We start from the raw sequence: 11,935 nt of genomic DNA on the forward strand, positions 1-11,935 counted from the left end.
TGTCCAACCGTAAAGCTAGCACTGCCAAGTCCACTGTCCCTAAACCACATCCCTAAGCGCCACGTCTGCTCATCTTCTAAATACCTCCAGGGGCGCTGACTCAACCGCTTCCCTGGGCGGCCTGTTCCAGGGCTTGATAACCCTTCTGGTGAAGAACCTTTTCCTAACACCCAATCTAAACCTCCCCTGGCGCAACTTGAGGCCATTTCCTCTCGTCCTGTCACTTGCTACTTGGGAAAAGAGAGCAACACCCACCTCGCTGCAACCTCCCGTCAGGCAGTTGTACAGAGCGATAAGGTCTCCCGTCAGCCCTCCGTGCTCCGGACTAAACAACCCCACTTCCCTCAGTCCCTCCTCAGAGGACTTGTTCTCTACACCCTTCACCAGCTTCCTTGCTCTTCTTTGGACGCGCTCCAGCACCTCAATGGCTTTCTTGCTGTGAGGGGCCCAAAACGCAACACAGTGCTCGAGCTGCGGCCTCACCACCTTGCCGAGTACAAAGGGACAGTCACTTCCCTAGTCCTGCTGGCCACACTGTTTCCAAGACAAGCCCGGATGCTCTTGGTCTTCTTGGCCACCTGGGCGCACTGCCCGCTCATGTTCAGCCGCCTCTCGACCAACACCCCCAGGTCCTTTTCTGCTGGGCAGCTTTCCAGCCACTCTTCCCCTTCTCTGAAGGAGGCAGTGGGGCCCCACTGGGCTCGCTTGCTTTTGGGCTTGTTTCCCATCGCTGCTGCTTCCGCCAGACGCTCGTAACTGGGACCTTGACATGGCAGTGCTGCAGGCAAGCTGGTCAGTGAGGACTGGGACAAAGTGAGGTCACGCTAGAAACCCTGGACTTTGGCAGCTGGCCCTTGAGCTGGATGTCTAGTATAGGATTGAAGCAGTAAAGCGTCCCCCTGGTTACAGTCCTCTGAAATCCTGGAAGGCTGACGCTGGGACGATTGCTGGCTTTCCACCATGCAGCTCTCTCCCCCGCATCCAGCCAGCATCAATTGGTTGCCCGTAGGGCCTACGGCCTAGGCGCTTAGATGCTGCTGCTGCCTAGGTCCTCTCTATGTTGGGCAGGCGTACTTCGGCCCCGTTTGAAAGCCCTGCTCAACACGGATTCCTAGCACGCTGGCGGTGTTTGCCCTTTTTGTTCTTTGCGTCACCTGAGACCCACGTTACGCATGTTGGATTACGCGGGAGCTTTGTGTGTGGAAACGGGTTGAGAAGGAGTCTGTGCCAGTTCTCACGCATGTCTCTTAAATTACGCAGACGGTTTCCGAAGGCCCAGGAAAAGCATCGGCCGGCGTGCAGCTTCCAGCCGCAAACAGACCCGGAGTGTGCGCGTTGTCCATTCCAGGGGAGCGCGGCAATGGTAATTTGCTGACGGACTGAACGGTTACTTTTGCAGTTTCTCTGGCGTGAAGCGATGGGGAAAAGCAGAGTGAAATAAGCACTCACAGCAGCGTTGTGCTTCTTACCTCCTTTGTAGGTGTCTTGCCGGTGACAGGAGAGGAAGACGAGACAGATGATGTCAACTCTTTTGATGTTGAGGTAAAATCAGAGAATCATTTAGGTTGGAAAAGACCCTTCAGATCATCGTGTCCAACCGTAAAGCTAGCACTGCCAAGTCCACTGTCCCTAAACCACATCCCTAAGCGCCACGTCTGCTCATCTTCTAAATACCTCCAGGGGCGCTGACTCAACCGCTTCCCTGGGCGGCCTGTTCCAGGGCTTGATAACCCTTCTGGTGAAGGACCTTTTCCTAACACCCAATCTAAACCTCCCCTGGCACAACTTGAGGCCATTTCCTCTCGTCCTGTCACTTGCTACTTGGGAAAAGAGAGCAACACCCACCTCGCTGCAACCTCCCGTCAGGCAGTTGTACAGAGCGATAAGGTCTCCCGTCAGCCCTCCGTGCTCCGGACTAAACAACCCCACTTCCCTTAGTCCCTCCTCAGAGGACTTGTTCGCTACACCCTTCACCAGCTTCCTTGCTCTTCTTTGGACGCGCTCCAGCACCTCAATGGCTTTCTTGCTGCGAGGGGCCCAAAACGCAACACAGTGCTCGAGCTGCGGCCTCACCACCTTGCCGAGTACAAAGGGACAGTCACTTCCCTAGTCCTGCTGGCCACACTGTTTCCAAGACAAGCCCGGATGCTCTTGGTCTTCTTGGCCACCTGGGCGCACTGCCCGCTCGTGTTCAGCCGCCTCTCGACCAACACCCCCAGGTCCTTTTCTGCCGGGCAGCTTTCCAGCCACTCTTCCCCCTCTCTGAAGGAGGCAGTGGGGCCCCACTGGGCTCGCTTGCTTTTGGGCTTGTTTCCCATCGCTGCTGCTTCCGCCAGACGCTCGTAACTGGGACCTTGACATGGCAGTGCTGCAGGCAAGCTGGTCAGTGAGGACTGGGACAAAGTGAGGTCACGCTAGAAACCCTGGACTTTGGCAGCTGGCCCTTGAGCTGGATGTCTAGTATAGGATTGAAGCAGTAAAGCGTCCCCCTGGTTACAGTCCTCTGAAATCCTGGAAGGCTGATGCTGGGACGATTGCTGGCTTTCCACCATGCAGCTCTCTCCCCCGCATCCAGCCAGCATCAATTGGTTGCTCGTAGGGCCTACGGCCTAGGCGCTTAGATGCTGCTGCTGCCTAGGTCCTCTCTATGTTGGGCAGGCGTACTTCGGCCCCGTTTGAAAGCCCTGCTCAACACGGATTCCTGGCACGCTGGCGGTGTTTGCCCTTTTTGTTCTTTGCGTCACCTGAGACCCACGTTACGCGTGTTGGATTACGCGGGAGCTTTGTGTGTGGAAACGGGTTGAGAAGGAGTCTGTGCCAGTTCTCACGCATGTCTCTTAAATTACGCAGACGGTTTCCGAAGGCCCAGGAAAAGCATCGGCCGGCGTGCAGCTTCCAGCCGCAAACAGACCCAGAGTGTGCGCCTGGTCCATTCCAGGGGAGCGCGGCAATGGTAATTTGCTGACGGACTGAACGATTACTTTTGCAGTTTCTCTGGCGTGAAGCGATGGGGAAAAGCAGAGTGAAATAAGCACTCACAGCAGCGTTGTGCTTCTTACCTCCTTTGTAGGTGTCTTGCCGGTGGCAGGAGCAGAACTGGTGATAGAAGATGTCAACTCTTTTGATGTTGAGGTAAAATCAGAGAATCATTTAGGTTGGAAAAGACCCTTCAGATCATCGTGTCCAACCGTAAAGCTAGCACTGCCAAGTCCACTGTCCCTAAACCACATCCCTAAGCGCCACGTCTACTCATCTTCTAAATACCTCCAGGGGCGCTGACTCAACTGCTTCCCTGGGCGGCCTGTTCTAGGGCTTGATAACCCTTCTGGTGAAGGACCTTTTCCTAACACCCAATCTAAACCTCCCCTGGCGCAACTTGAGGCCATTTCCTCTCGTCCTGTCACTTGCTACTTGGGAAAAGAGAGCAACACCCACCTCGCTGCAACCTCCCGTCAGGCAGTTGTACAGCGCGATAAGGTCTCCCGTCAGCCCTCCGTGCTCCGGACTAAACAACCCCACTTCCCTCAGTCCCTCCTCAGAGGACTTGTTCTCTACACCCTTCACCAGCTTCCTTGCTCTTCTTTGGACGCGCTCCAGCACCTCAATGGCTTTCTTGCTGTGAGGGGCCCAAAACGCAACACAGTGCTCGAGCTGCGGCCTCACCACCTTGCCGAGTACAAAGGGACAGTCACTTCCCTAGTCCTGCTGGCCACACTGTTTCCAAGACAAGCCCGGATGCTCTTGGTCTTCTTGGCCACCTGGGCGCACTGCCCGCTCATGTTCAGCCGCCTCTCGACCAACACCCCCAGGTCCTTTTCTGCCGGGCAGCCTTCCAGCCACTCTTCCCCTTCTCTGAAGGAGGCAGTGGGGCCCTACTGGGCTCGCTTGCTTTTGGGCTCGTTTCCTACTGCTGCTTCTGCCAGACGCTCGTAACTGGGACCTTGACATGGCAGTGCTGCAGGCAAGCTGGTCAGTGAGGACTGGGACAAAGTGAGGTCACGCTAGAAACCCTGGACTTTGGCAGCTGGCCCTTGAGCTGGATGTCTAGTATAGGATTGAAGCAGTAAAGCGTCCCCCTGGTTACAGTCCTCTGAAATACTGGAAGGCTGACGCTGGGACGATTGCTGGCTTTCCACCATGCAGCTCTCTCCCCCGCATCCAGCCAGCATCAATTGGTTGCCCGTAGGGCCTACGGCCTAGGCGCTTAGATGCTGCTGCTGCCTAGGTCCTCTCTATGTTGGGCAGGCGTACTTCGGCCCCGTTTGAAAGCCCTGCTCAACATGGATTCCTGGCACGCTGGCGGTGTTTGCCCTTTTTGTTCTTTGCGTCACCTGAGACCCATGTTACGCGTGTTGGATTACGCGGGAGCTTTGTGTGTGGAAACGGGTTAAGAAGGAGTCTGTGCCAGTTCTCACGCATGTGTCTTAAATTACGCAGACGGTTTCCGAAGGCCTAGGAAAAGCATTGGCCGGCACGCAGCTTCCAGCCGCAAACAGACCTAGAGTGTGCGCCTGGTCCATTCCAGGGGAGCGCGGCAATGGTAATTTGCTGACGGACTGAACGGTTACTTTTGCAGTTTCTCTGGCGTGAAGCGATGGGGAAAAGCAGAGTGAAATAAGCACTCACAGCAGCGTTGTGCTTCTTACCTCCTTTGTAGGTGTCTTGCCGGTGACAGGAGAGGAAGACGAGACAGATGATGTCAACTCTTTCGATGTTGAGGTAAAATCAGAGAATCATTTAGGTTGGAAAAGACCCTTCAGATCATCGTGTCCAACCGTAAAGCTAGCACTGCCAAGTCCACTGTCCCTAAACCACATCTCTAAGCGCCACGTCTGCTCATCTTCTAAATACCTCCAGGGGCGCTGACTCAACCGCTTCCCTGGGCGGCCTGTTCCAGGGCTTGATAACCCTTCTGGTGAAGGACCTTTTCCTAACACCCAATCTAAACCTCCCCTGGCGCAACTTGAGGCCATTTCCTCTCGTCCTGTCACTTGCTACTTGGGAAAAGAGAGCAACACCCACCTCGCTGCAACCTCCCGTCAGGCAGTTGTACAGAGCGATAAGGTCTCCCGTCAGCCCTCCGTGCTCCGGACTAAACAACCCCACTTCCCTCAGTCCCTCCTCAGAGGACTTGTTCTCTACACCCTTCACCAGCTTCCTTGCTCTTCTTTGGACGCGCTCCAGCACCTCAATGGCTTTCTTGCTGTGAGGGGCCCAAAACGCAACACAGTGCTCGAGCTGCGGCCTCACCACCTTGCCGAGTACAAAGGGACAGTCACTTCCCTAGTCCTGCTGGCCACACTGTTTCCAAGACAAGCCCGGATGCTCTTGGTCTTCTTGGCCACCTGGGCGCACTGCCCGCTCGTGTTCAGCCGCCTCTCGACCAACACCCCCAGGTCCTTTTCTGCCGGGCAGCTTTCCAGCCACTCTTCCCCTTCTCTGAAGGAGGCAGTGGGGCCCCACTGGGCTCGCTTGCTTTTGGGCTTGTTTCCCATCGCTGCTGCTTCCGCCAGATGCTCGTAACTGGGACCTTGACATGGCAGTGCTGCAGGCAAGCTGGTCAGTGAGGACTGGGACAAAGTGAGGTCACGCTAGAAACCCTGGACTTTGGCAGCTGGCCCTTGAGCTGGATGTCTAGTATAGGATTGAAGCAGTAAAGCGTCCCCCTGGTTACAGTCCTCTGAAATCCTGGAAGGCTGATGCTGGGACGATTGCTGGCTTTCCACCATGCAGCTCTCTCCCCCGCATCCAGCCAGCATCAATTGGTTGCCCGTAGGGCCTATGGCCTAGGCGCTTAGATGCTGCTGCTGCCTAGGTCCTCTCTATGTTGGGCAGGCGTCTTCGGCCCCGTTTGAAAGCCCTGCTCAACACGGATTCCTGGCACGCTGGCGGTGTTTGCCCTTTTTGTTCTTTGCGTCACCTGAGACCCACGTTACGCGTGTTGGATTACGCGGGAGCTTTGTGTGTGGAAACGGGTTGAGAAGGAGTCTGTGCCAGTTCTCACGCATGTCTCTTAAATTACGCAGACGGTTTCCGAAGGCCCAGGAAAAGCATTGGCTGGCGTGCAGCTTCCAGCCGCAAACAGACCCGGAGTGTGCGCGTTGTCCATTCCAGGGGAGCGCGGCAATGGTAATTTGCTGACGGACTGAACGGTTACTTTTGCAGTTTCTCTGGTGTGAAGCGATGGGGAAAAGCAGAGTGAAATAAGCACTCACAGCAGCGTTGTGCTTCTTACCTCCTTTGTAGGTGTCTTGCCGGCGGCCGGAGCAGAACAAGAGTTGGATGATGATTCCTTTACTGAGAATGAGGGACTTTCTTCTCTAGAGGTAAAGCTGGAGTCACAATCCTCTAGCCCTATTGCTTAAATGCTGGTAATTCTGCAGTATTGCTGGGGATTCCTTTACCCACTCTTTGTGTCCTTGCTCACTCAGGTTTCTGCCGGGGATCGGGAAGAGTTTCAGCTAAAGAAGGATGCTTCAACTCAAGGAGATGATCAAGTGTACAGCCAGGTGAGTCTATTGCTGACTGATGCAGATATCCATAAATAGAGCCTGTCAGTGTTCAGAGAGATGTTCTCGCTACTGAGTTCATTTTGGAGTGCTTCTGGTATAAGATTATTGAGTCTGGACCTCAAGTGTATTTTGGATTTCATGTCGTTTTTCCATCTTCACACTTCAAGGAATGGGGCATCCACAACTTCTCTGGCAACCTGGTCCAGTGTCACGCCATCCTTGTTGAGGAAAATGTCCTCCTATGTCCCATCTAAATCTACCCTCTTTTAGTTTAAAACTACTGCCCCTTGTCCTGTCACTGCAGGCCTTGTTAAAAAGTCTCTCCATCCTTCTATGTTGAAAGGCTGCAAAAAGGTCTCCCTAGAGCCTGCTGTTCCCTAGGCTGAACAACCCCAGCGCTCTCAGCCTTTCTTCAGGCGGGGCGGAGGGGAGGTGTTCCAGCCCCCTGATCACTTTTGTGGTACTCCTCCGGGTCCACTCTAACAGGTCCATGTCTTCCTGGTCCTGAGGACACCAGAGCTGGATGTAGTACCCCAGGTGGCATCTCACAAGAGCAGAGCAGAAAGGGAGAATCACCTCCCTCAACCTGCTGCCCACCCTGAAGACAGATCTAATCATACAATCCCAGAGCATCTCGTATGTTGACATCTTCTGACTGATTTCTCATGCTCATGCAACACTGTTTCTTTAGAGATGGGTCAAGCAGCTGCAGCAGGAGCTTGCCAATGCTCTCAAAAAGAACTCCCTGGCAGAAGCTTCACTTGAAGCTAAGAAGCACTACAGCAGGCACCTGCAGGAACAGAAACTGCAGTTGCAGAAGGAACTGGACAGGTCTAAAGCTAAGGTATGGAGAAAGCCCGTCTCTTGTCTCTTGGCAGGTGCCCAAGGCTTTTTTGTAGCAAACCAGAGTGGGGAACTGATCCTTTCTTGGGGGTTTTGTGTAACCCAGGATGGTTCAGCATGTGGCTAGCTGTGGTGAGGGGGCCAGGAGGGAACAGCACTGCTGCCTTTGGTGCCTGCCTGGTTGCACTGCTTGAAGTAGCAGTGGAGGTCTGCGCTAAGGTGGTCTTAGTACACTAGGCATCTTGCAACAGGAGGAGATTGAGTGATGTGTAGAGTGACTCCCCTTGTTTTATAAGCCCAGTGTCTATGATTAGAAAGGTCACTAACCGTGAAGTCACTTTGTCCTTACTTGGGGAGGGGTGCATGTATTCCTTTCAAAAAGCTGCTTCTCAAGTTTCATGGAGCACGTGTAATTTGCTGAATCTCTTGGGTTTGGCAAAGTGGAGCATGTGCTGACAGAGAAAGAGTAGGCATACTGGAGTGTTGCGCTGGTGCTTTTTTCTATTCCCTCATCATGTCATCATTGTCACGGAGTTGCAAAGTCACTTGAGGAGCAGGAGGAGCTTCTATCCATGCTGGAGTAGCCAAAAAGTGCTACAAGGAGTGTTCAGAGCCCTTGAGAGAGTAGGAGGAGGAGGGTTGTGGCAGCATTTAGGAAACACTGTAGGAAACCATTGTAGACCTAGGAGAGGGGCCAATATAAAAGATGAGGAAGTAACATGGGGTTTGAGTGTTGATGTGAGAGTCAAAGCAGTCCACTCCTTTTTATCAGACCTAAGCTGACTACTGGGGATTCTTGTTATGGTTTGACAGCTGCAGGAATTGACAGAACGGCATATGCGGACTGAGTGTTATGCCGAGTCCCTGAAGAACGCCATCAAGAATAAGGAGAGGGAACTAACAACTTCCAGGAACCTGCAGGGGCTTCTGGCTGCGTCTTCTGGAACTGCAGCTATCCCAGAGCTGGAAGAACGCATACAATGGTAAGGAAGTAACACAACGGAGCAAGGCTTTGCTTTCTGCGATTATGTGAAAACAGGACTGTCTTCTTGCATGCCAGCAAGATAATAATACAAGACACTTTTGTTTTAGATGAGGTTCTTTCATGCTTCTTTTGGGATTTTTTCTCTTGTGGACTTCTGTGATAAAGCCTGTACTTCTCTTTCAGGCTCCAAGCTGGAAAGGTCAGGCTGGAAGCCACAGCACAGCAACAAGCCAAGACCATCAAAGCCCTTCAGAAACACCTGCAAGCCTCTGCCTCAGTAAGTTGGTCAGAGCCTTCCCTTTCATGAGCTGCAGAGCTTAGTTCCATATTCACATGGGGAAATTTTCAGATGAGGTTTTCCTGAGAGCCTAGGGGAGATCAGTTCCTCCGTTCTACTGACTATAGGCTGCTCTGAATGTCCCATTCCCCAGCTTTCTGGCTTTGAGAGTTGTCCCATGAGACTACAGCGAGTTCTACTTAATGCTGTCTTTGTTAAGGACTTGACGGTAATGCACTGGCTTAAGTATTTGCTGCTTTAGACCACTCATGAGGTTGAGACCTCAGGTAGCACTTCAGACAGTCATGCGGTTGAGGGATTTGGTACCTTTGATTGCGGACTTGCCTTGGGCTTTGGCGGTGCTGCGCACTTCATCCTGGAGGCCTGACTGGCATCATCAGACTGTGACAGGAATTACTCAGTTGCCTGTACTCTGGTCACCTTCCTGTTTTAGTGACTACAAATTCCTTGACCAGAAGGTGTGGGTCCATAATGCAACAAGAAGGCCTCCAAAGGTGAAAATCCGCAACTAATAAGGGAACGATACCTCCATAGGCAGTATTTTGTGTGCTTGGGTGGCATTGTGGGGCAGGAAAACAGTGTGATGCAGGAAAACACTGTGTGATGCTGGCAGGAGAAGAAAGGCTGTGAGGTGTGACCTTCAGTCAGGTAAGTCCTAGCGTGACTTCTTTCTTCTTTTAATGCTGCTGTAGGCTCACAATGGCCTGAAGGACTTAACAATTGGCTTCCAGACAACGCGGGCTCCAATGGACTACCAACATCGGCAGGTATAGGAACAGCTTCTGGGAATCACTGTGTTTAGTCTTTGAATTTCTTGTGGGCAGGTAATTTATTTAGAGATCACGTGGGCTGTGGGGAATTCCCCACGGTTTTCATCAGGGCACCTTCAGGGGAAGTCTAGACGTTTCCTTATTCCCCTGGTGCTCCTGCATTTTGAATGTGCTTGGTGGACAGTACACGGGCACTTGTGTTCATTAGCATGATCCCTTTGATGTGTGCTGTGGGCAGGAGATTGATCTGCGGTTGAGCGCTGCGAGAGGAGACTGGGTTTGGGAGATCCATGTTATCTTCTTTGTTGAGAACACTATCTGCACATTCTGCATATGGATCCTGTTCCTGTGCTCTGTGTGTGATATATCTTTTCTATTTTGAAAGCGTGGGAGTGAAAGCAAGGAAGTGAAGAAGGTGGCTGAGATGAAATGCCGAACAGAAGCACTTCTACGTGAAATGCAGGGAAGAAACAGCGCACTGGAGGAAGAATGTACCAGGCATGGCTTTTTAGTGCTTTAAAGAAATATCACATTGAGTAGAAGTCGAAGTCAAGCTTTACTGAACTCTAATGTAAAACCATGTACGTAACTGAACAACACTTCAGGTAAACTTTGGGCCCTCCAAGTGATGTGTAGTACTGGAGGGCTGCCTGTTCTTAGTAATTCCTGGCCTCTCAAGCATGTTACAGATGAAGCAAGCCATAGCTGTGCTACTTATGTAAGAGTACATGAAAAAGGCCGACTTGCCTTACTTCATGCTTTCCTTACTAATTTGCTGTGCAGGTTGAAGATGCTTCTGGAGGGATCTCGGGCAAAGCTGATGGCCTATGTGGGGAGAGCGTCCCATCTCAGATTCCGGGCAGAGATGAGGAAGAGCTCTTCTGAGGTGGCCAAGCAAGTTTATAAACTAAGAAGAAAGGTGAGCTCAAACTCAAAGTGGTTTGTTGGGTGGGTTTGAGGTGATTATTTTTTCCTGCTGGAACCTGTATGATTCTTTTCCTGTACTTTTTTTCCCTGATGCTAATTATCTGTTGGCTGTATTTTGCAATCGATTTATTTCTCTTGAGGCTCCCGCTGCTGTTGTAGCAGTAGACGATGATGATGTTGATGAACACAGATATAGTTATCATGATGGGTAAAAACCATGAGCCAGGAGTCCCAGCAGGGCTGCCAAGGTCAATAGCCTTGCTGACCAGGAAGCAGTCCCAGAGGCCCTGAGCAAAGGGAGTGGAGCTGGTCCATACATTGAGATTTTCACACATTTTAATACTCTGTCAGCTGGTGGTGAATGCAGTCTCTATGGCCCCTAACCTTACGGATTTCCACACAAGTGAGTAACTTCAGAGCAATCTTTGAGTTCATTTTGTTTGGCTGCCTTCAAGCTGGTGACATTTCCCAACAGCTGGAGATGCAGTCAAAAAAATGCATGCAGTGGGCAAGATAAAACCAGGACCTGTGAAAAAATGTCTGCTTTGCATGGGACTCAGGAAGAACCAGGGCTTTACCTCAGAAGTCACTGCGAGACTAGCATGGTGGGTCACAGTCAAATAGAGCAGTCTAAAAGAGAGATGGGAGAACGAGCTGGACAAGAAATAAGGCAAAAACCACAAGAAGTCGATCCATGTCTCCATGTAATGCAATTTTCCACATGGGTCTGTAACCCATAGGCTGTAACTTTGTTGTTGACACGTTTGAGTGTTTGGGTTTCAGTATGTGGATCTGCACATTACATGCTGCTGTACTTCCAGGATCTACTTTCCAGGGCTGCCTTTGGCCCAGCCTGCTATAGAACTAACACACAGCCTATTCCCACCCTTCCACAGTCACAGCTAAACCTGCAGCATGGTCAGTGATAAGAAGGTGCTGGAGCAGAGGAAATGCCAGTGCCAGAAAACAGAGCGCTCACAGGGAGATGAATGAAGCCTGGAAACCTTTGAGTTCCACCTTGTGCAGCCACTACCCTGCACCTAATTCCAAGTGTTCTGTTGCAGATCAGTATTTAATAAACCGTGTCATCTAGTACATGTCTTAGTGTTGCTGCACAATTGGAGTGCTTCCAACCTAGTGGGTTTTGATGAGGAGAGTTTTGTTTTTGAAGGCTCACTCAGGCTCTCTTCCTATGCAGGCAGTTTGCACATCTCTCTCTGCTCTTGCTCTGAAAAAAATCAGTCCTTCAAACGTCTCCAAGAAGAAACACACATCTCTGCCCTTTTCCTCTGGGGAGGCTTGAACCATGATTGTGCTCAGATGAGGGACTAGTGCTGAGCTACTGCTAATAATCAGTTACCAGGCTCTTCCTGCTTTTGTAAAGCAATCCTTCTGGTGGTCTGGCCAGAAGGTGGTGGGCGAGCTTCTGGTAGCCATGGAAGCTTTGCAGATCCCACAGGGATGTGATGGATGTGTAGCCCACAAAGGGGGAAGGTGTGAAGAAGTGGGCACGAGCTGGAACAGGGGGATCCCCACCTCAACCTAAGGAAAAACTTTTTCTCTTATGAGCGTGGGAGAGACCAGTATCAGGGACCAGCGT

The 11,935-nt window shown here is 51.8% G+C and overlaps 2 protein-coding genes across 2 annotated transcripts in view; one reads left to right on the forward strand and one right to left on the reverse strand.

The window, feature by feature from the left end:
- Window positions 1-11,935, reverse strand: part of MGP (matrix Gla protein) — a 228,501-nt gene that overhangs the window by 153,539 nt on the left and 63,027 nt on the right. The gene's annotated exons all lie outside the window — the stretch shown is intronic.
- Window positions 556-11,430, forward strand: LOC142055792 (uncharacterized). Its single transcript, XM_075089896.1, has 16 exons — window positions 556-629; window positions 1,416-1,542; window positions 2,851-2,953; window positions 3,071-3,132; window positions 4,438-4,540; window positions 4,658-4,719; window positions 6,027-6,129; window positions 6,247-6,326; window positions 6,432-6,509; window positions 7,204-7,356; window positions 8,169-8,338; window positions 8,524-8,617; window positions 9,331-9,405; window positions 9,794-9,906; window positions 10,192-10,327; window positions 11,232-11,430. The coding sequence occupies exons 1-16, from the start codon at window positions 556-558 to the stop codon at window positions 11,259-11,261; spliced, it is 1,563 nt and encodes a 520-aa protein (XP_074945997.1). The 3' UTR covers window positions 11,262-11,430.

Source organism: Phalacrocorax aristotelis, chromosome 1 (genome assembly GCF_949628215.1).
Source record: "Phalacrocorax aristotelis chromosome 1, bGulAri2.1, whole genome shotgun sequence".
NCBI classification, from domain to species: Eukaryota; Metazoa; Chordata; class Aves; order Suliformes; family Phalacrocoracidae; genus Phalacrocorax; species Phalacrocorax aristotelis.

What these genes read in the sequence shown, in the direction of transcription:
- LOC142055792 (XM_075089896.1), top strand. Translation starts at nt 556, where the DNA reads ATGCTCTTGGTCTTCTTGGCCACCTGGGCGCACTGCCCGCTCATGTTC. An exon ending in CTGGAAGAACGCATACAATG is followed by an intron (nt 8,339 to 8,523) that starts GTAAGGAAGTAA and finishes CTTCTCTTTCAG; the next exon opens with GCTCCAAGCTGGAAAGGTCA. An exon ending in TGGACTACCAACATCGGCAG is followed by an intron (nt 9,406 to 9,793) that starts GTATAGGAACAG and finishes CTATTTTGAAAG; the next exon opens with CGTGGGAGTGAAAGCAAGGA.